Source organism: Hippoglossus stenolepis, chromosome 5 (assembly GCF_022539355.2).
Source record: "Hippoglossus stenolepis isolate QCI-W04-F060 chromosome 5, HSTE1.2, whole genome shotgun sequence".
Classification (NCBI taxonomy): Eukaryota; Metazoa; Chordata; class Actinopteri; order Pleuronectiformes; family Pleuronectidae; genus Hippoglossus; species Hippoglossus stenolepis.
In genome coordinates this window covers 10,318,074-10,342,395 of record NC_061487.1, presented here as the reverse complement: position 1 = coordinate 10,342,395, position 24,322 = coordinate 10,318,074, and the positions used below count along the sequence as shown (strand labels likewise).

General features: G+C 41.5%; 1 protein-coding gene and 1 long non-coding RNA gene across 2 annotated transcripts; both read right to left on the bottom strand.

Annotated features, from left to right (window-relative positions):
* Positions 1–1,194: 1,194 nt before the first annotated feature.
* On the bottom strand, positions 1,195–2,851 carry LOC118109969. The gene is made up of 3 exons (XR_004696881.2): positions 2,777–2,851; positions 2,606–2,640; positions 1,195–2,435 (listed from the first exon to the last, which is right to left on the bottom strand). It is a non-coding gene; the product is annotated as an uncharacterized LOC118109969 (long non-coding RNA).
* Positions 2,852–10,350: 7,499 nt separating this feature from the next.
* On the bottom strand, positions 10,351–22,603 carry LOC118109026 (overexpressed in colon carcinoma 1 protein homolog). The gene is made up of 5 exons (XM_035155814.2): positions 22,258–22,603; positions 17,967–17,991; positions 16,578–16,613; positions 15,598–15,677; positions 10,351–14,454 (listed from the first exon to the last, which is right to left on the bottom strand). The coding sequence occupies exons 1-5, from the start codon at positions 22,298–22,300 to the stop codon at positions 14,450–14,452; spliced, it is 189 nt and encodes a 62-aa protein (XP_035011705.1). The 5' UTR covers positions 22,301–22,603; the 3' UTR covers positions 10,351–14,449.
* Positions 22,604–24,322: the final 1,719 nt, after the last annotated feature.

Here is a 24,322-nt window from a genome sequence, read left to right as displayed (position 1 = left end):
TACACCAACCATAACATCTCCGACTTCAAACGCTCCATCTGTAACCCCAACCTCTGGGCGCTATCCCCTCTCTCATCAACCCCTATCTCGGAGCGAAAGGTTGCAGAGGGTGATGGACCCCATGTGATGGCGCAGCTGTGGAATGATTTATTGCCGGGTTAATTACTGGGTGAGAGGGAATTGTAACCACGGGTCACCAGCTCTGGTCTGATCACAGCTTCACCTGCTATTAGATTGTAGTGTATAGTTCATTAGCTTCCTAATGGGGCTCATGCCTCCCTCTCCCCCCCCCTCCCCGCATGGACAACTTAGGACCATGAAAAGAGAGGTTAGAGTCCAGGGTTCAGATGGTGGGCTGCTCTATTGCAGCAATTACAGGTCATTTGTGTGGAGGACTTCCTGTGCTGACCAGCTGCACAGCGTCTGTCCATTGGCTGTTTGGAAAGGATCGGCAGCCCTCTGATGACTGGGACCTGAAGTCTGTTGAGTGTGTTCATATAAGCTGGACTGGGTTGATTTGGATCAAGTTTTCTGATCTGGTTCTTCATTGTGCATGTAAACACCATATCCTGGTTTCAGAAACCTGTACAAGTTCCCAGTTAAAAGAAATCGGGATATTCTGCTCCAAAATAAAACATGTGACATCAGACTCACCACAATCGGTCAATCAAATGATTGGTTGATTAGGTCTAGTCATGAATTTTTTCGATAATCAATAAATCATTACATTTTTAAGTAGAAATGCAAAAAATTTGTTTCATATTTCAAATGTGAGGAATGCAGATGTATTTCCTATCATTTCATTTATTTGTTTATTTGACGCAGACAATTCTCATTAATCAACAGCAAAATGACTGTAAATGAGCCGGAGGTAGCTCAACAGGCACATTTCTATCTGTTGTCCCTGGACAGTTTTTAAAGTGGTTACTTTAAATAAAAATAAAAAAGACTTATTATAGTCATCACATGTATGAGTTTGTTACTGAAACAAAACAAGCAAAATGAAGACATTACCCTGGACTCTAGTTGGAATTGGAATTTTCACTCTTTTATTCATTTAATTCAACAATAATTTTCCAGCAATCTTTAAATAAAATAATGGTTGCAGTCCCATGAATGGTGTCTCAAGTTGCATTTATAAAATCAAAATTAGGATAAAACTAACAGATTATTACATGCAGACACATTCAGACTTCCCCTGGTTGCATTAAGTACAATTTATCAGTTAATTCACATTTCCAAAAAAGATATTTTCTTATTCAGCCCTGATGTCATTGAGCCTTGCAAATAATTTTGGTTACAAAATACTGCAAATGCAATGTGACTTCTAACAGCACAAACATCTCATTACTCTGGGTAATCTTACAAAAAACAAACAGCTTTATAAAAAGGGGTTTCTAAAGAAGAGTCAGAGTTTTTCAGTCCAAAAAGGTTGTATTGTGCTCAGTGGGTAAATCTTGGAAATCAATAAACAAATGCTTGTCTTGAAGAAAAAGGGTTTAAATCTTCAAACATTTGTAAAAGAGCAAACGTCAGGACATAAATCTCACTCCTCTGCATGTAAATACCTTAAATTTGTCATTTCTATGTTTGGACCCAACATGTTGATGCAATAGAATATGTTCAACTGAAGAAATCTCTCCCATGAAAACCGTTCTCTGTGGATATTCCAGAGATTCAATGATGCTGTGTATGTACAGGTGTTGCTGCTGTATATTTAATGTAGCACACTCCATTTTATTGTTGTAGCCAAAGAAATTTCCGAGACGAATGCCTTAAAAACTGGGCCCATGAAATCAAAACTATCAAACTTATCGAGTGATTTAAAATCAACTTAAACATAAAATAGGAAGGAGAGAACATGGAAATAATCCAAACTGTGACCGGCCGGGATCAACTGAAGGATGTAGAAGCAGAGCTGGTATAATCAGTCCAAGGGAATAGACCTAATGGACCGCAATTATCTGTTTCCTTATATTAACTGTAATCCTCAATCAACCTACACTGTAGCTCATGCACACATTTCAGAATAAAATAAAATAGTATTATTTCAACTTTTACCATTCTTCACATGAATCTTAAGGTATAAATAATAGATATGACTCCTATCTAGTGTTAAATGTAAGTACAGGTGAACTTCAATGATAAAGCCAACAGTTGGTGTGGGTCAAAGTGCCATAACAGGCTGGTTCATTAAAAAGTTGATGCGTCTTGCTACAGTGGTGTGGCTCGCCAATCAGCAGGCTGGTGCACTGGAAGTCTGCTATCGGTGAGCAACAAAAACTATTCACATGTTAAACCCTTTTCCCAACAGAAAACACCAAAACTACGACCAGTGCCACAGCGAACCACAAATGATGATAACCACAAATCAACAGGTGAACGCCCACTGCACCAGCCGCTCCTGTGACTGGGGGCCAACAACAGCTGCAGCTCTGAAAGCGATCAAAAAGGCAGATTTACATTATTCTTAAACTTACTGAAATACAGTAAATAGAATGTAAAATAAAGGGCAACCAGCACTATGCCTGTAGAAGGAACACAATACATGGTATTTTCCATCCAACCCCCAAACACAGTTTTAAAGTAAAAAACATTTTCATACCTTGCCCCTGCCTCTACTCCTGGACTGTTGTGACCCTTTACAAAAGAAACGATAAATTGTTGGTGGACACATACTTTGTAATTAACTCACTTTAGTAAAACTCCAACAAAACTCTACAGTACCCCAACAATCGAACATTTCTAATTAAAACAAACGGTTGGTTCGGCTCACCGAGAGATCACGTGACCACGGGAGCAAGAATGAAGGCTGACACACCTGTGTTCAATCAGCCTCTTAACTGATGAGGTGCTCTCCCCTTGATTTGCCGAATTGTGCCTGGGTCCTAGTGCCCCCCTCCCTCTGTCCACAGACAGATAAAGAACCATCCTTCACATGGTCAGTAACCACAACATTGACTGTGGAAGACATTTGTTCGGTTTAATGTCGGTTTTGAACACGTTAGCAGTCTGGACACCGACTGTGGAATCTTAAGAGTGGGAGGTGGAGTTGAATGTGCACATGATGGAAAATCAGCGGCCACATTTTTTAACAAAGTGATTGGATTGGTTTTGGTTTTCATAACACCGCCATGGAATCTATACCTTTTTTTTATTATTTCCCGTAATGTGGGTGTTGGCGGAAGCACACAGAAAAAGGTATTCCTCTGAAAGCGTGTGAGCAGTGAAGTAATCGCCCAAACACGTCCTCGTTAGCCCCGACTCCCACTGACATCATGGACTTTTATGCAAGCTAAAAATATACCTTATTTTTCTTTCATCTCTCTCTGCTTTTCATTCTGCATGTGAGAGCTTTACTGGGTGCTGCTGGTCTGCGGCCTAACTGAGGCCTACAGCAACCCCTCATGTAAAGTATTGGGACGCCAAACATCCTCTGATTTACAGCCTGGAGCACACGCTATGTCTTTGCTCCTATGGGCTATAAAAGGCAAATGAGTGCGCCATTTCCAGATCCCACTTGCTATATTAACCTACATTCTTTCCAATAGAGTGGTGGCTGCACGGATTGACTATAAGCACATGCTGAAAAGCGGCGCGCCTTCCAGGCCCCAACCCAAGAGCTCACGTGAAGGACAGATGGAGGGTTGAGATAGTGCTGTGATCAAATCAGCTGCTGACCTGCTCTTGCATACTGTACATAGGCCAGTCAATAACATTCCTTTCCTTAACTGAATAACACTGGCTCCACAGCCTTGTCTGGCCTCAAATCATATCAAACATTTCCTCAGGTGTTACAGGCAGAAGCACCTTGGAACCTAAAATTACAAAAATTCGAGGGGGGGACATATTCAGGACCAAATACGAACAAGACAAAGAGCCTGCAGCAATGCCATCAGCTTTGAGAGGCTGTACAGTACCTAGGCTACATCCACACTACTATGTTTTTGTTTGAAAATGCATCAACTCTGCTACTGTATATATAAGCCTGGAGTCCACACTACTCCTGAGGCAGGCCCGGTTTCAGTTTGAAAGATCCAGGACTGCATTTTAGTCTGGACGGGCAGAAACTGAGATGTTTGGAAACGATGACGTAGACACTCACAACCTCTTGCTGTGCTCGGGTCTCTTCTGTCCCGAATTTCTGATTTGTCAGGCTCCCGGCACATGTCCCTTTCCACAAGAAAACCACATGGATAATCGATTACAAGTGCTTCACACCCTGTTGTTTTTGCTAACAGCTGTTGTGCAATTAAATTCTGCCTTTTACAATGATACAACTGTTAACATGTGCAGAATACGAGGTGGCCCCTCGATTCCTCCATGGACTGACCTCTTTGCTCAAGCCGTGATCTTTTACTTGTGAATCTATAGGACTTTAGGAATTTATTAAAGGTCACTAAAAGACAGAAATATTAAATATGTTTTTAAAAATCCCAAAACTTCTGTCCATAAAGCGAGATATGCTTACTGTTAACTACGCGTACGTGTGCACATGATGGCTGCCTCGCGTATCCAGCGTCGTTTCTACATGTCCTCAGAAATTAACGCTACAAGTACGCCAGATGCAAATGCTAATTTGGACATTTGCAGAGACCCAAGTGAAATAAAGATGAGAAAGGCTCTGTAGCATGGTTAGAATTTTGTTACTAATATAACAAATACAGAATTTAAAAAAAATACTAATTATTGCATGTTTCCATCCACTACTGTTATGTGACAATTAGGAGTCATTTCATGCAGATAACACTATTGCTTCACAGCAAGAAGTTTTGAGGTGTGGAGTTCGGTTTGAACTCCAGTTCAGCCCTGTCGACCTTTCTGGAGTTTGCATGTTCAGCCTGTGTTTGCATGTTTTTTCTCTGGGTATTTTAGTTTCCTCCCAAAGTCCAAAAGATACACCCAGGTTAGGATGAGTGTGTTCGTTTAATATGGTGTTCCACATTAAAACCCTTCAGGACCGTTCCTGTACATCTTGTGGCCCTAAGCCAGGAACAGTTTGATGGCCCTTCCTCACAGTGGATAGACCGGCTTTTGAATACAGTTATAACCTTAATTGATTTGAAGTTTATTAGTTTAACATTAACGATAATAATAATTAAACCATACAGGGCCATGGTAAATTTGTTGTTTTAGTCATTATTGCCCTTTTTCGATCAAACACACTTACTGATCCTCGCTTTGCTCTAGCATAGAAGACTGTCAGTAGGAACCTTTACATTAGAAATCCTAATTAATCAAACAATATGGCTGTGGGGGCCCCTTGGTGGTTGGCTTAAGAGAAGAGCTGGCTCTGAAACCAATGAAGGAAAGAATTCAACAAGTTGGCATATTTCAGAGCTTTCGTAAAACCTTAGATTTGGAATAACATCACAAAGTCATAAGGATACATCATCTGGGAACCATGACTGTCTGTCCAAAATGAATGTAGTAGATTCATTCAACTCTAGACAACTCCAGAGTTTAGGCTTCACCTTCTGGGATACACACGTGTAGCTTTATCTCGTACTTGTTGACATATTTCAGATTTCAGAATATTCAGAGCCACATGGCTAAACATCAAGGGACTGGGAGCAAACAATGGAAATCTAAGCTAAGACTACAGGTAAAAGGGAGAAGGGGGATGTTTCAATCAGGTTCCTGTAATGCTTTGAAGTACTGCACAGGCCCCCGTTGAAGATGCCGCCAGAACCCCTCAACCGCCTTTACCCCACCCGCTCCTCCCAGGATTAGCTTGGCTATGATTTAGCGCTGTTTCTCACTGGCCTCTGGAATGCGACAGATGACGGATCTATTTTCCTACATTGTTTCACCTGCTCTAAATGGAACCACATGCTGCACAGGACCGCCTCTCCTTTGTCTGTAATTGGAAGCACATGCACAGTGAAGCCGAGAGTAAAACTGAGCCGCCACAACTGACAAGCACCCGACCCCCCCTCCCTCCCTCCACCCTGCCTTTCCTCTATTGGGTCGGGGGTGCCACATTTTGGTCGGGGCCAAGTGGGAGGCCACAGGGCAGGGTCTGAGAGCATTTATTGAACCAAACGACCTGGCGATACGTGTCAAATTCAGTTCAATGCGACGACTGTATCGTATGTCGAGGCTCTCGAGCCGTCTGACTGAAATACGAGTGGCAATCGAGAGTCTGCTGAGGAACGAGGCCTTGACATTGACACATGCAGCACTGCACCGTTCATTCGCCACGGTCTGTGACGAGACAGGCCATGGGGGCAGGGCGGAGGGATCATCAGCGCTTACATCACTGCTTTGCACCTGAGCAAGATTGCATAAGAGGAGCATGTATGATATTAATTAACCTCATCAGTAACGTTAATTCATCACGTCTGTCAGTGATTTATGTGAGGAATCAGCCAGTGATATCCAGAGGGAGAGAAACTGTAGTCAACATAGTGCAAGGTTTGTCTGTAAGGCCACAGCCAGGATTTTTTTTTTTTTACTTTTAGAAATTATGAGGTTACGGGTCCAAATCCTCCTCCTCCTCCTCTTCTAAAATAATATGGCCAGACACCAGAAATAAAGTCTCAAAATTCTCCTCAATGTTTGGATTTTTCAAAATGGTTTCAATTACAAATAATGTTGAATCACATTTATTCCCACATTTCCCATATTTCCCAGCATGAACCTCCAAATACTTTCTGCATGTGCGAGAACCAAATTCAAGGTCTTCCTCCGCTCAGAAATGTGATTTGATTATTGTTTCTTTTCTTGGATGTGAACGCTTTGCTGAGGTGAATGATGTATGTGCACAGTGTGATGAGAGGAGGCTGTTCTCACGTTCATCTGCTGACAGGGGGGAATGTTTCTCTGTGTTCACCTGCAAGTTCAGTTTGTATGTAGACGGGTATGGAGATGTATATCTACAAGCAGGATTTGGGGTCATGAGGACTAGTTTTGAAAAAAACATTATCCAATATACAACTCATACAATTGAAATGTGGTAACTAGTGACCTGTAGACTTTTCGGGGAATTTTAAAGCATCTTGAATCCAAACTCTTGAAATAATAAATGTTTGCATCTTCAAACATTGACTTTATTTGGGAGAGAAAGATAACTTGTAATAACAGTTAATATAAAAAAATGTATCAGACACAATTTTTCATTCCAAGCAGTGTCTTCAAATATGTGTGGACCATGAACTGTATATAAAGATGGACGACACGTCTCTTCTTCCTCCCACTATCCAGAAAAATGAAACCACAATACCCAGGTATGAAGTCTGCTCTCTGCACAGTGGCGATCAAGGGGTTGGAGCTGTGGTTATGATGATCTCACCAACCAATTGCAAGTCAGTCTCAGCTGTCAATCTTGACGCTTCACCCAATTAAATTTAGACCAATATCAACTGGAAAAAGTATCCCTTGGACATATATCTGTGAGATAAGAACTTACTTAAATGACAGAAAACATCTGTGAGAAAATTTTATTTTATTTATATGGTCCATGTCCCGTCCGCTAACATGGAGGATGTGGGTTTTGTGACCTATACTACAGCCAGCCACAGGGTCGCGATCCTGACATTTGAGGTGTGTCTCAATTCAGAGGTTACATCTTTCGGAGGCTGCATTTGCAGACTGATTGCGTCAATAGGATGTCCCAATTAGAAGGCTACTTCAAATGCAGCCGACAAATGCGTCCCTCCATCCTAGAGAAACAAAGGCTCCGATGAGTGGATCGTTCCTGGCCCAACCTATCCCAGGTTTCATAGCTATTCAGTAACAAATCGTTTTTCAAATAGTTGATGGTAAATACTTGAATTAATCTATCACATCACCACCAATGTAAAAACTCCCCTGAGGTTCCTACAGCTCATCACAGGAAGCAGCGTCATTGCATGTCATCAGTGAGGTGAAGTGGCTTTTCTGTTTTCTACACACCAGGCCACTGGAACATGAAATGAGGACATGATGCATGCTGATGTGAAATACCAATTAATGAAGTCAGTCGGGGGTATTTCTGTAAATGTTTTTAGTTTATTTTAATCCACTTGGCAGCAAAGCCCTTTTCTCAGTACAAGGCTGAAAGGCCAGATAAGTCATTACCAGGAATATTGGGCGTGCATGATACCTATTTTCAGGTTCCAGCCTCATTATAATGAAAAGCATAAAGCAGTGTCGTTGATTGAGCCCGACACTGGCTGTAAACTCATCAGGGCCCAGCTCACAGGGGCCTCTGAGTGGCCTGATTGCCATGGAAAAGCTGTCAAGGTTTTTTTTGTCCTTGCCCACCACAACAGTGATTAGCACCCTGTTACAGTTACTGGTCTAGATTAATGACACTGGCGCCAAAGATTAGTGCAACCCCTCTGGCTTCACAAGTCAACTGGAGATGATTGTAAGAGCCCCTGGCTTCAGCTCTCACTGTGTCATTACTGTGTAGATCTTAGAGACGTTGTCGGGCCGTGGGGGCAGGAGAAGGACATGCTTCTCTCATCTCATGCATAATCAAGACAGAACGTAGGCTACATATCAACACAACATGTCCTGGATCTGTGCTGCTGGCTCCAGGGTTGAAGCGTGGGTTGTACTGCAATGACATCTACTGGTGATACGGGAAGTTACAGGCACAATTCAGTGTTTTTATGCTTCTTGTCCAGTGGGCAGGAGCATGGAATCTTTATAAGTGAAGGAAGAAATAAATGAGTGAAGACAATTGAGAAATGTCATCATCTGAATAATCTATAAAGAAAACGTGTCTGGTACTTTTGAGAGCTACACAATATAACTGTTACATAGCCAATTAAAGCATGAAGACACAAATCAATCAGCCTTTATCTGTTCTTTGTGCATATGCATACTGAAGAAAACATTGAATGTGCTCTTAAGGTAGCTGTTTTCTACTGTGGAAAACTCACAAAACTTTGCACACACCTCCATTGAAAAAATATATGTTTTATGTTATACTGCTTGGACGGGGGAAAATCGCTTAATTTCACCTTCTAAAATGTTCTAAAATCAAAGCCCCCTGCATACATTTTACTTTACATGTTTACTGGAGATTTGACGTGAAGCAGAGACGACAGCAGAGAGGAGCAGATCAAACTGCAGGGAAAGGGCAGAGAGAGCAGCAGTGATGAGCTGGTGGTCCAGATGCTCGGATGATCTGATTAAGGATGTGTTCTCGATCACGTAGCTCCTACACAGCAAAACACACACACACACACACACACACACACACACACACACACACACACACGCACACACACACACACACACACACACACACACACACACACACACAGATTTCTATCTGCGTCTGATGCAAAGAACACAAAGAACAGCACTCACGTTCACCTGAGCATAGAATGTGCATGTTGTTGAAACCTCTGTTTGTTTTTTAAAGACAAGCATTGATTGAACATACTGTGAAGTGTTGTGTCACAATCTGTGATACTTGATTATATAACAAGTCATGTTGTTATACAAATGGAAAGTTTTTATGGAACCATTTTCGTGAATGAAGCTGGAACATCCACAGAGAGAATACTGCCATGTGAGCTTTGACTTTTCAGTGTGATTTATGTCCCATCTACTATCATGGAGGAGGCGGGGATTATAACCTATACTGCAGTCAGCCACCAGGGGGTGATGCCTTGGCTTTACTTATGGGAAGCTGTCATGTCATCCATTTTTATATACAGTCTATGACGAATACAAGTAAGATAGAAATTATATATTATAATAATAAATTCTTATTTCACCGCAGGTACACTTATGACGTGAATATCAAGCTCACAACAAATACCAAACCGACAAACACAACACAAACTAATTCCTAACAGCCTTTTTTTGTAATTTTTACGCGACAAATACATTTCAGATGATCACACTTTTAATATAGAATAATATGAGGTGTCCATAGTGCGTTTGATACTGTGTGGGCACATATTGGCTGTTATCCTACTGTCCCTTGGTGACTTACTAAAGAAGCTAATAACATGTGCAGCTTATATTTGTCAGTGTCCTCACGTGTACCTACTGCATAATATGATGTGGGATCAACGGAGAGGCTCCAACTGCTGCTGTGTGATGAGGAAGAAGAAGGTGGAAGGATGAACTCAACCTGGTTCTCCTTCCCTCCCTCTCCACCGTGCTCTCCCAACACTATTGGTCTATTACTGAGATGGTGCTGTGATTGATAGTGCTGCAGGAGGCCTGCTCAGAGGCCCTCGATTCAATAATGACAAATGTTCTACTCAGCAAGCCTCACTTGATTTCTGTCAGTCGGCCTCTTACACACGCTAAGAACACAGATAATCTGTCGTGTTATCGATCGCTAAAGGCAGACACATTACAGCAAAGAATCACAATCAATAACCACAGCTGTGCATGGACAATATAAAAGTGTTTAATCATAAATAATTGAATCAGACAATCACAGACAAGCTGGTCATATCAGCATCATTGATGGATATGGTGATTGTACATCTATTCGGGGATGACTGGATATTTTGGGTGTAATTATGCCCTGGAGAGGAGACCCTTCACAGGGTGGCATCACACGCTGTCCGTCTCTTCTCTCCTCGATGCATCAGTAAACTGCCACTGCTGAAACACATCTGGGTCTCCTAAACCTTCCCCTAGCAGCTCACCACATTATCCATCACACACACACACATACATACATCCTCTTCAGTGCATTCATTTAAAACAATTCACAGCTGCATTGACAACAAGTTGTTTGCGTTAATTACCGCATCAGTGGACATTAGAGACATAGTTTAGAGACATTATGTGCTCGGTTGTGATTTAGTTTGATGTTAGATGAGAAGATGTTTATGTCTATACAGTAAACATCCAGGTATGATCAGCTGACAGTTAGTATAGCTTAGCATGAAGACTGGATATAGCTAGCATGGGTCAGTCCAAAGACAAAACATCTGCCTGCTCATGTTGTATCTGGTTTGTTAGACATGTAATTAAACTGTTAAATGATGATAATTAGTTATTGTTAAATGTGTTGGCAGGAGTTATGCCAGCTGATTGCATCTGTTTCCAGACTCCATGCCATGCCAATGTATCTGACCATGCAGTGGCCTCATATTTAATGTAGATATGTGAGAGTGGTCCAACTATTTCTCTGACCTCTCAAACACATCCTCCATCTTTACTACAACCGAACAACATCGGACTCTGTTATTCATCAGCATCCTGCCCCCTTATACCTGTTACACTAATTGAATGAGGCAAAGGCAACGACATTCATCATATTCAGGAGGAACAACCATAAAGGGCAAAGAGGGGCTGATAAAAGAGGGAGAGACAGGCAGGGAGACACTGTGTACAAGCCAGCAGCCTCTGGTAAAGGGACTGACGCAGAAAGGAAATATAGAAATCAAAGAAAAGGGTAAAAATAGAGTATAGAAATATATAACATACAAGTTACACAGTACATAAAACAGCTCTTTGTATCTGTGGTGTATTTAACCTCTAGACAGGTGAACCCTGCAGCAATGATGGCAAATGGCTTACAGTGATAAGACACTGAAATCCGAAAGCTTAGCTGCATATGGGTGTCTTCCATTCTGAGCTGCATCCCCATGAAAACACACATAGACAGTAAACACGGGCGTCCACATAGACTTACAAGGGGGTGGGGTAGGACCCAATAAGTTACACAAGGACCCAGCTGCCCCCTCCTGTCAAAACAGGTGCCAGTCAATAAGAGGATGAAGCAGAATTATCCTTGGTCACAAAAAGAGAGAAATAAATAAACACCACAAGGGTGAATTGCTCGAACTGCAATCAGATAAACGTGTGCACTCTCCTCTATAAGTTTGATGTCAACAAATAACATCGATGGTGCGTCTCTCTCTGTCTCATTAACCAAGCCGGGCAGTAGGCCACATCTCCTGGGCTCTCGGCCTGTGTGTTGCTTGTCAGCCACTTCCAGGGCTGCGTCTGTGACTTTGTGCTCGACAGACGTGAGAGTCAAAAACTGCTTTTAATTACGTTTGATAAACGCTGATGGGCAATGGTGTCTATAGACTTCAGCTTACGCGAACATGTGTGGGCACGAAATGAAACTCTTCCCAGCAGCAATGTCTGTGGGGACCAGTCCAGACAACATAAGGTCCTAATGGCACTCCTTATTGGTGCACATCATTAAAAGATTCAACAATTATCATCTGGCCTCTAAGTCAGGGTTGTTTATCTTAAATACAGTCTATGGTTATATGGATTCACATCTCTCAGTAAATAATAACATTCAAATATTCAGCCTTTTATTCAGGCCTGGTGAAAAAAATCCCAAGTTTAATGTGACTGATCATTCAAGGGAGTCAAGGCAACATTTTTTTGAGCATCTCTTGAATCTCAAGTGTTTGAAGGCGGCTTATTTCCACACCCCTCCAGGCTCCTGGTGAGTGGGGAGGTTGCAGTCATTAGAGGAGAGAACAGACAAGAGCCTGGCTGACAAATGACCTTGGCCCTAAATACCCTTCCAGTAATGTATGGAGTGTGTGTGTGTGTGTGTAAGACACTATAATGTGCTATTAGAGGATTGGGGCTAGTGTGATTCTATATACATTCTATATATTGTCATCAAATTCCATTAAATATCCAAAACTAACGATGAATTGATCCTTCAAACAAGTGTTGTGTTAAAAGCATGACGTATCTAATTTCTCCATTGTTGTACGAGTACTATCAAATTATTTAGTCACATAATTTTTGCGCGTGACATGTTCCTGGGCACTGTAATTTACTGCCAGACCCACATACACCATCCTGCTGTAAATACTCCACAGCTGAAAATAGAGCCAAACAAATGCACTTTTTACTGATTCTCGAGCACTTGTTTTAGAAAATGACTGAGCCTTATTTTTTAATCTTATTTGTGACCAATTCAAGGATTTACCTCTCCTATACCTAGAATGATCGTTGAGTGCCACGGACAGAGGAGCAAACTTCAAAGGAAAAGAAAAAGGATCTTGTGGCCTCACCTCAAGAAGGCTCCCAGTTTGAGTGCATGGGGTTTTCCCACAGTCCAAAGACATGCAGAATGGGATTAGATTAATTGAAGACCAGTTGTTTGCTGGCGACCTGTCCAGGGTGAACCCTGCCTGTCCTCCCATCTCAGCGGGGATTAGCTCCAGCTCCATGTGCAGCCCTCAAAGGATAAGATGTATAGATACTGGATGGATGTTTTAGTTTTTCTTATAGGATTTGTGGACAATGAGTAAAATTAATAAAAATTCATCATTTAAATAATACACACAGTAAAACAACATTCACAATTAAGTTTGATATACATCATGTTTACAAAAAGTAATAAAATCAGTGCATGTGTTACAAAGCAATGCAATAAACCAAGACAAAGGGGGGAGGGGTATAATGTCCGCTTCCATTCATACTCTGGATCCTATGTACTATATTTTATGCAACTGAAGATCATTTGAGGAGATTTTTTGCTTTATAAAATCTGGTTATTTTGTGAGATATGAACAAACTGTGTTTCTTCTTTTGTATATTCTGAGAAAGATTATAAGAGCTGTGTGAATTACCCAGAGTTCTTCTGCAGAGAGAGAGAGAGAGAGAGAGAGAGAGAGAGAGAGTATCATGACTCATACGCTGATGTTACATCATCAGTCTGGGGCACAAACAGGTACGACCTGGCTGCTACACTCAGGATATAGTTAGGTTGAAGGGAGTCTAATAAAAACACATTTGACTAAACCCGCTGCTGTTATGAGAGTTTAGCCCAGTGTCAACGGAAATCAGTTATTTATGCACTGCAAGGTTCTGTGACGCATTTCAGGGAAGTGTCTGCTGCTGTCTGTCTGTGAAACTCAGGATTCTCTCTGTCTCTGTCTCCGTCACACAATGAATCATTGATGGTGTTTTAGAGAAATAACTGAGCAGTGATTATTATTGCAGAGGGCAACAGGGAATGTGAGCAAGTCCCTGACAGTTCATCACGTGAGTGAGCTGGCTGTGTTCCCCCTGTCTTCTCCTGAGAAAGAAAGACAACGTTCCAGCGCTGCGACCACGGAACCAAGATGGCCGTCGCAATGCCCGCTGCCACCGCTGCTACCACCGCCCACAGCTGCCCACAGCTGCCCACAGCTGCCCACAGCTGCCAGTCCTAGGGTGGGCGCTTTTCTGCTCTGATGCTCATCTTTTTTCTTTTTTTTGCAAAGTGAAGGGTGATGATGAGGGATGCCGTGTGCAGACCTCCGCTGTGCGTCACTGTGTGCGACACCATGACTCCATGAGGCGGCGTCCTCGTTCAATGAAGAGTGTTAAAGCCTGAGAGTTTTTGCCAGTGTGTAGTGATTCAGAGCACTTACATGCTCCTTGATTATAACGTGACTAACTCTGGGTGAATGAATATGCAGGATCCTGCTGAGACAAAGAATGAAGTCGTTTGCATCACACGACGCAGAGCTGAGCAAGCAGTGTACCCGTGTTGACTTTCCTCCAGCCGCTGCTAGTCTGCAAAAGGATGGAGAAAAAAAACAGAATCAGTACCCCAGATATTCATAGGGACAATTATTTGACAAATTTCTACCTCTGCTTTATCTTTCATAATGTCAACACTGTGCTCAAAAACACACATACTCTTGCCAGCACTGTGAATTGCGTGAGATACTTGTGCCAGAGGCCAGGACAATAAATGAATTATTATGTTTAACCCTGATGAGCACAAGGACCAACATGCCAGGAGGATGGCCTTCAGGAGGGCAAACTACTACAGCTCGTTTACTCTTAACAGGGGTCGCATTACAACATCTCACGCTTTATATTCGTTTTATTCAGCTCCTACGGTCGCTGAGACATCTCACAGAGGAGCATTGACAGAAAATATGAAGGCAAGTCCCAATGCAACTGCAAAAGTGACACAACGGAAACATAATCACAACGGAAGTAAGCTACAACAAGCGATGACAATGAAACGAGCAGAGTTGCTTACTGTTACTTTTTCTTGCTGCGGTCAAGCGAGCTGTCGTTTGTTATTTGAGGTGTTAGGGCACAGGTGCCTTTTCCTCTTTCCTATACCACAACACCTCAAATAGACAACCATCACATTTTTACACAAACAACAGCAGTTGTGTTATTACTCATGCATTTGTGTTTGTGGCTTTTGCATTAGTCTTTTCTGTGTGCGCTTAAGTGAAACGTCTCGGCCGTCGTACATTTCTCTGTTAGAAAGGCGGTTTCATGAAAGAATGAAGACCACTGGACCCTGTGTTTGTTCAAAACAACAGAACAGCACATATAAATAAAATAGGAAAATTTTATTATATTATTATATTTTTCCATGGTCAATGGAACTATGTTCATCTCCACAGATGTGAGAACCCAGGCTAATAATGAAGAGGATGCTCCTCATTAAGATTTAGTAAAATGTAAAGCTCAGAGAAAACTGAAGGCGCTGCAGGCGACATGTGGTTTCATGGGGCGCTGCCTCGGCCACCAGGGATTATTCCTCTCCATACCCCCCGAGGTGCTTCACTACAAGATGCTCATCACTGTCAGAGGTACCATCTTAATATAGCCTACACTTAATATAGCCAAAGATATGTTCAGTTTTCAGTTGACAGAACATGGGATTCACATGTGTCGGAGTTACTTTACCTGAATGTGTGGACTTGGACTGACTAGTAGCCACAGTGGTCATGTCTGTGGGTATACCCACGTACACACCACCATAGTTCCTGAGAAGAGAGGAATTAATAATTATCAGTTGAATATAGTTTCATCTGTTGATAAATGATAATATATGTTTATGTCTTTTCCACTATTCTTGACAGGTATCAGATCTTTCTAATCATAATAAGTTTTTTGTGAGGAATTTCTTATGTGTTTCAGTGTTTTCAGCAGTTTTTCAGCAGGATTACACAACTGGACAGATCACCAGTGCATGCTTTTGAAATTGGTCAGGAAGTAATCTTTAAAAGTCTGGTGCAGATCTTGATCTGGGGGCGGAAACAGGATGTTTTTTTTCACATTCTTTAACCGATAGGACGTTGATTTCGGAGAGAATAATACATGAATCTTTATGAAAAAAAATCAGACATGTTTAGGTGCAGATCCAAATAAAAATCTGGATCTGGTGAATTTCAAGGGGACTGTTGGGCATTTAATATAATCTCTGTGGATAAAGACAGTGAGCTCCATACACTTATTTATAAAGAATGGGGATAAGATCATTTCACAGTCTACCCATCCTCTTTGAAACCAAGTTTCAACGCGTCAAAATAGATAATTCCACTTATAAGCAGTTATTCCTTGCCATTTAAAATAGTGGCAACAGTGGTGATAACAATGGTAATGTAGAATAACTACATCTCTTGAGATGTGTGCGATTAAATAGAAAGTGTTGCTAGTAACATAAATAAGTCGAGAGCAAGTTGAAAATCTTTCAATTCTAATTTATTATTTTATTTATACCTTTGTTTTTTCCTACTGTGACATATCGACATAAATGTGACACGTCAATGAAAAAAATAACACATTGATGTACCATAAAAACAATGCAATTATTTATATTGCATAAGTTCAATGATTATTCTAGATAATAAATGACAATAAACTGGAGACATGTAATAAAGTACCTTCTTTTCTCATCGTCTACCGGAGGATCTTCTGTCCTGATAGAGAGAAGAAGCACGAGTCAGGTCAGCTCAATACAAATTCACAAACAAAGAAAGTCATGAGACGCAGATTGTAAAGATTGTAAACACTGAACTGTGGAGCCAAAGTCACATGTCTGCAAAATATTTGAGGTACGCTTCATTAGCCCTGTAGGGAAAACAGCTCATTCTCTTCTGGGAAATCTGCAAAATTTGATTTGAGGTTTAGACCAGACGACTGAACAACCAGTTTCCAATGACCTCATTTTTTTTCCTTCTTGTTATTGTTTGCTCGTTTTTCAAGAGCTGCTCACATCATGTTGGACTACCTGTGTGTGTGTGTGTGTGTGTGTGTGTGTGTGTGTGTGTGTGTGTGTGTGTGTGTGTGTGTGTGTGTGGGTGTGTGTGTTTTGCTGTGCACTACAGTCCTCAGAAGAAGTGATTAACCTCAGTTAGTCAGTCATGTACTGCTGTCAGCTCTCATGGGTCCTGTGCTGGCTGCTCAGATTGTTATCAAGAAGTGCACACCCACACACAGACACAACACACACACACACACACAGAGACAACCACTGATTCCAGGAAATGCTTTGGAGATGCTGCTCCTCCCAAAGCTTTGATAAAAGCTAACTGTAAATGGCAAAGTAGAATTTCTGAAGAACACAGAAAAACGTGAACAGAAACCACTTGTTTGTGTTAACTAAAAGGACAGTTTAACACTTACATGTTTTCATATCAATGTATCTCTTTTATAGTCAATCTCCTTTCTCACACTGAATATATAAAGTATAGTGTGGTTGATTTGTGAAGGAGAGATGAAAATGATTCATAGTTGAATCATCATCATTGAAAGTGAAGCTACAGGAGCTCTCAAACTGTATTGTCTGGAAAGACTAACTTACATCACTAAGTGCAAGTGGAAAGACTTTGTTCAGCTCTGTGAATCAGACATGAATAACATGAAGGATGGAAATCTGGGCTTTACTTGAAAGAATATTGTAAACAATGTAGAGGAACACGTATTTCATTTCTTTTGCAGACATTTGACAGTGTAGTTCTGGAGCTTCTCTACCTAGAAGTGGCTGCGATCAGTGAGATAACCAGTGAAAGGCCTGAAGGAATCATTGGAGTTTGATAACATCTCTGTTCCTGCACTGTTGTGTTAGACCATTAGTGTCCACGGCAGGAAACCACAGAGAGAGCTGCTACTCTCCAACATCCCATTCTGCACATAACCAAAGTTTGCCAAAGACACAGTGAGACTCCAGAATGATGGGAACATGTTTTGAAGGTTATGTCCACGCACGAAGCCCGGAGGCCATAGGGGCACATGTGTACTTGAAATCATTAGAAAATGACTGATGTACTTACACTTCTTTGGAGGCATCTGCTGGCCCTGAAAACACAGGAAAAGACAAGATTTAATTTATACTGTGTATCTGTTACCTCACTAATAGTATTTACTTCATGGACCAGACAGTCGCACTGCAACACAGTCCTCGTCTAACAGGTCTCTGCAATGCCAGAGAGTGCTCAATGAGACCACCTTTTCTGGGACCCCCCATCTTCCAAATCAGAACAAACATGACAAAATCTGAACATTATCTATACAAATTCTAGAAATCTCTTTCTGTATGTGGAAGCATTATCTCAGGAACCGTTCATCTTATCGGCTTCACACTCGGCACGTGACTTGTTTAGGGTCTAGGGAGGTGCAGTGTTGAATTAAGAGCGATTAAGAAACGTGATAAGTTTAATGAACAGGCTGGGCAGCTGGGACTCATCAGCATAAGTGACGTTGTTGATCATGACAGCATAGCGTCCCCAGCAATGACAACTGATTCTCTAGTCCCGGGTTCCGAGTAATGAGCGAGGCTGCACTGGTTCTGTGGACTGATACCAGCAGCAAACATCCCATTCATTCAGTCATTCATCTATTCTAAACAGGCACAGTGAGAGTTCTCTATTCATCTGATGTAGCAAATATTAGAATAGAATAGATATATATACATAATATCTTTATTGTCGTTGTACAGGATACAATGAGATTAACAGTGCTCCTCAAGTTTAGTGCATTTAAAATCAACCACCATACACGTTCATTCATCAGCAGCCACAAAATGCAAATTAAATAAGTGTCAGATAGAATTACATTCAATGTCTATTGAGGCTTGGTTATGTACAGAATGTACAACGTAGTTTCTTAGTCATTGGATTTAACTTCCAACAGCAAATTGAACGAGGAGTGATCAGCTGAATTATATTCGATGTTTTAATATTTGAGTCGACAGTAGCTTAAAGCAAGACACATGTCATATTACTGTATTAGACATGACACATTACTTTATTATTTACCACTGTATCAAAGTGCTTTTGTTGCCTAAATTTACATTTAGTACATCCAACACCTGCATTGCAAACCCCACTCCCACATAACCAAAGTTGAGCACTTTATATTCCCCTTAATCCATCCTGACCACCATATATACAAATCAGCAAGAAAAACATATTAACACATATATTCAAACTAAATAAATATTACAATTTAAGTGTAGGTTTAATGCTTCAGTGGAAAATCTTTGGGATCATTTGCATAACTCAAGTCAATTTGAGTGATTACATTTGCATTTGTATGTCCACTAATTGTTGTCTAATCAGTTGGCTTTTATTTTTTAGTTTCCTCAGCCTCTGAAGGGTAACGGAGGACATGTTGCTGTAAATGCACTAAGTGTAAAATGCCTGGATTCCAAAAGCTCATCCCCTTGTGTCGCCCCTTCTACGCACTGACATGCAGCATTTGAAAATTAAGAGAATCTACAGTACACAGAAAAACAGCAAATTTTGACCTTGTGAAAGAAATGGAGAGTTGTGTTTTTTCTTGCACGTCAAGGTTTGAGTCTGCTGACATGACACAGGGGCCATTCAGCAGCCAAACAAAAGCTCATTCATTTCCTACGGAGCACATCTGGCTGCATAAGACTGGGGATGAGCAATGTGATATACGGTGCACTGAGTTGGTCGTCGAGAGTTTGGTAATGACCATAGATTAAAATTGGAACATTCTTGTGTGACTCCACTTGAAAGCTGAATCCTGAATGACTTTGGTTGTGGTTTTGATTTGGACAATGCCTGGGAGCAGAAAACTTTGAAATGAATAGTAACATTTCACTTTAACCTTTCCTCTGTGACATTTGCAAAACATTTAGTAAGTGTGTTACAACAAAAACTGTACTTTAGACATTTTAAGTGTTTATAGAATTACACTGGGCTGCTCTATGTTCAGGTCAGGATGTAAGGACACACACCTAGTGCATCCTTCTCTTTTCTACAAGTCCATTAAATGAGCCCTTTACATTTAAATACTTTATATTTAAAGGTGCGGGTCCCTTCTACAGAGGCCGCTATGTTTTTTATAGTCATCCGGACTGGACAGACCAAACACCTTTTGAGTTTTTATGACAAGTGAAGGTTACCACAGGTTCTCCTCCATGTTTGGAAGGCGAGGGTGAGGTGAGGGGTATTCAGCTGCAACATGCGGTTTCACCACTAGATTACATTACATTACATTACATTTCATTTAGCAGACGCTTTTATCCAAAGCGCATTCAGCCATGAGGGTACAAACCCAGAACAACAAGAATCAAGAAAGTACTATTTTCTTCAAGAAAGCCAAACTACAAAGTGCTATAAGTAAGTGCCATTTAAGTGCTACTGAATTGTTAGTTTAAACTTTTATTCAAGGTATAGTCGGAAGAGATGTGTTTTTAGTTTGCGGCGGAAGATGTGTAGACTTTCTGCTGTCCTGATGTCAATGGGGAGCTCATTCCACCATTTAGGAGCCAGGACAGCAGACAGTCGTGATTTTGATGAGTGTTTAGCTTGCAGTGAGGGAGCAAAAAGCCGATTGGCAGATGCAGAGCGGAGTGAACGGGCTGGGGTGTAACGTTTGACCATGTCCTGGATGTAGACTCGACCCGATCCGTTCGCAGCACGGTACGCAAGCACTAATGTTTTGAAACGGATGCGGGCAGCCACTGGTAGATGTCACTAAATTCTACACACTGAACCTTTAAATCAGCCTACAACTCTGTTATAAACCAATTATTTAACATTCATATACTACTTATGCTATCAATTCTAAATGGGGGTGGTGTTTGCACAAATAATGAATGCTAATACTGTAAAACACAATTGTTAATACCTATATGTTGTTTACAAATTCTATTCACCTAAAAAATGAACTTATATGGACATAAAACTACATTGTGTAGAGACAATTAATCTTCTTAGTTTAAAAAAATATAAATATGAGCAAGATTGGTGAGAGGGCATCCACTGGCTTTAACGTGGTGTCAGCTTGCACGGACAAATGAGAGCAGCCACTGGACCATGTTTGTCAAAGTGACAGGATGTCAGGCGTCCTTGACATTGTGCTGAACGCTGATCTCTACTAAGGAGCAGAAAATGGATAAGGCCTGCTGCACTGAAATAAACACAGCTGCTGGCCTTCATAAACAAGCCGTACTCACAACACAACAACAAAAAGATGTTGTGTGCAGACAGTTTAACGTCCACGAAGAGCAAATTTAAACCGAAAGGCAACAACGGGTCTGTTTCATTAGTTTGTCAGTGGCTTTCTGCTTTGTGAACGATTCTGTACCTGCAAGCAAACACACACCCTTCTGAATTAATGGGCAGTGGTGGTGAGATAACCCTTAGATCTAATTTTTACCTCGGTTGGACCGTAGTGTCCAGAGATTTGCTCTGCATAATTTAAAACAGGAAGCCTGTTGTATCAGCCCAAATCAACACAGTGATGTGTTATTTAAGGACAAGTCACAATTAGTCAGAGTGTTAGTATAAGCATGAGATAAAGTATTTCCTCCAATCATCTGTGTTGTCCAGGCTTTATGAATGAAAGCTGGCCATTTGATCGGGAGTATTTCAAAGACAACTGCTTCCAGGCACAACCAGCATCAGTCAAGGGGGGGGGGAACAAAAAGAGGGTGAATGTCAGTGTTTGTCTTTCATCCTCAAAATCCATGGCAACCGACACAAACACACAAAGAGGAAGAAAAAACGCACGAATGTTAAAAGAAAAGATCAATGAGGGACTTGCTTTTGTATCAACGTAGACGTTGTAATTACAGTATCAGTGTCACCATCATTACCAGAGCGACACATTCCTGAGGCTGCTCTGGTGTCTCAGAACATGGGAGACCCTTCAGGTTCAACCCAGCATTGGTGACTGTGGAGACCACCTCACACATACATGCTTGTAGCTGACACACAAACACACACACTGCAGAGTGGCTGCCAGAATGCTGCAAAACGCCACAATAATTTTACATGTGGAGGCATAAACATATGTGATGGTATGATGCTGTCTATTCATTTATGAATGAAGTCAAGACACTGGGATCCCACACACACACACACACACACACACACACAGACACACACACACACACACACACACGTACACAGGGAACCCTGACACACTTCATTTACATTCAAAACACTGTCTCCCCTTGATGCAGATACATTGACAACGCTCTCCCACACACTCTGACCTATAATCACACTCTCACTTTCTCTCTCTTGCACACACACACACACATATGTATTTTATATTTATACAGATGCTTGAAACACAACTCACCCCCTTCTGTGCCGCTGGTAACTGAGGAATTGCCACAACCCATTTTGCATCGATGCAGCCACCGTCCAAGCAGAGCAGAAAAATGATTAAGAAGAAGAAGAAGATGAAGGAGGAGGAGGAGGAAAGGAAAGAGAGCCAAAACACATTGTGAAGGAATGAATGAAAGAAAGAAAGAAGGAAGAGAGGGAAGGTCACAGAAATGTCTCTCAGGAATCTCCTCTGGTCGTGTCCCCCTCCCCTCTCCTCAGACTTGAGTCCGTCCTCTCTGCAATGCAATGGAGAACTGAGAGTGAACTGAAAGCATGGAGAGAGACGCTTTTATACACACACACGCACACACACACACACTGAGAGGGAGAGAGAGAGAGAGAGAGAGAGATAGAGAGAGAGAGAGAGAGAGAGAGGGAGCGAGAGATGCTATGCCCTCACATGATTTGCTCTTTTCCTCCACCCTGACTTGGTTGCCCGGGAAACCGGGCAAAAAGAGGCGGAGGGTGTGTTGAGACTGAACCAATAGGGAGCTTTCTTTTCATATAAAGGTGAAAAAAAAGGAAATGCATTCATGGGGCATCAGTTTATCAGCCTGTGCGTGACATCCTGTAAAAACACCCAAATTGTCTATAGAGGACCTTTAGTTGTGCTTTTTTTCGATGGGCGGGACACACACAAACACACACACACACTCATACATAGCTCTGATGTTTAAGCTCTTGACCATGGATGAGAGCGAGAAGCTGGAAAAGCCCTTAACAGTCTTTTCTTGAAACCACAAGGGTCACACTTAGGCCGGTTTATAGCAGCCATTAAATCTCAGTACATGTTGTTTTGAGGCTCTGACAACACAGTGTGTGATGTTCAGCGAGCAGGATGCATCACATTGGCACAGTCCACCAGTGAAAGTAATTCTCACATTAAGTGTGTGGTGTTATGATGCAGCCACATCTGAGTCGAGATTTCAAAAATTATAATGACACGTTTTCAGTGGCAAACACTCCGTTCCTGAAAGAGTCTGCCAATGAAGCAGCCGTTTCTCCTTCACATTTTCCTCGGTTAGTCAGGCTTATAATGGTTTCCTCAGGTTCGCACGTACAGGCTCTCATGAGTACAAGTGGCAGTTTGCTGGTATATTAAATTGTGTGTGCTGTCATTAAATCCTGGAATGTCACACTCTGACATAGAGGTGCAGGATGAGAAGTTATTGTACAATGAGTGATTTCCTACCGATATTTGAGATTAGAGTAAATTGAAAGGAATAGTTTCATGTTTTTGGGCAATATCTATATCACTCTATGAGTTAAAAGTTCAGTGTGTAGAATTTATTGACATGTAGTGGTGAATGTGCATGTTGCAGCTGAATACCCCTCACCTCACCCTCCCCTTCCAAACATGAAAGAGAACCTATGGTAGTTTTCAGTTGTCATAAAAACTCAAAAGGTGTTTAGTTTATCCAGTCTGGACAACTGTAAAAAACATGGCAGCCTCCGTAGAGAGGACCCACTCCCGATGTAAATATAAAGTATTTAGATATGAAGGGACCATTCTAGGGCAAATAAAACAACAATTCGTAAACACATAATTACTTTGGTGACCAAACACCTTAAACTTATGATGTTGTATAGTCATCAGTAGTGTTTGCCAATGTGCAGAGGTTTATACCCTCTAAACATTAGCTGCTATATGGCTGCAGACTACTGTTTCCTAAAACAACACGATAAACATTTTGCCAATCCTACCGTCCCAGTCACTAGAGTATGCTCTCCAGCAGATACAGCTTTAAACTTTCTCCTGAGAGTGTGTTTCCTTGGTCAGCTGAATCGCTGCTTTGTTTAATCCAGGTTAGTTCCACTGACATTAAGCATCTCTTTTTATAGGCCAGACTTAGCCGAGCCAGCACAAACAGTTAATTATCCAACTCGGTACTGAAATGCCTTGTCTGATTTACAGCCACAACTTAACCAATTAAAAAACCCAAGTCCATCGGGGAGGAAAGAATGTTCTCCGGCTCAGCTGCGTGTCACGGCTTGCCTACATTAGACGCTACACAACAAGACATGACCATCGATCT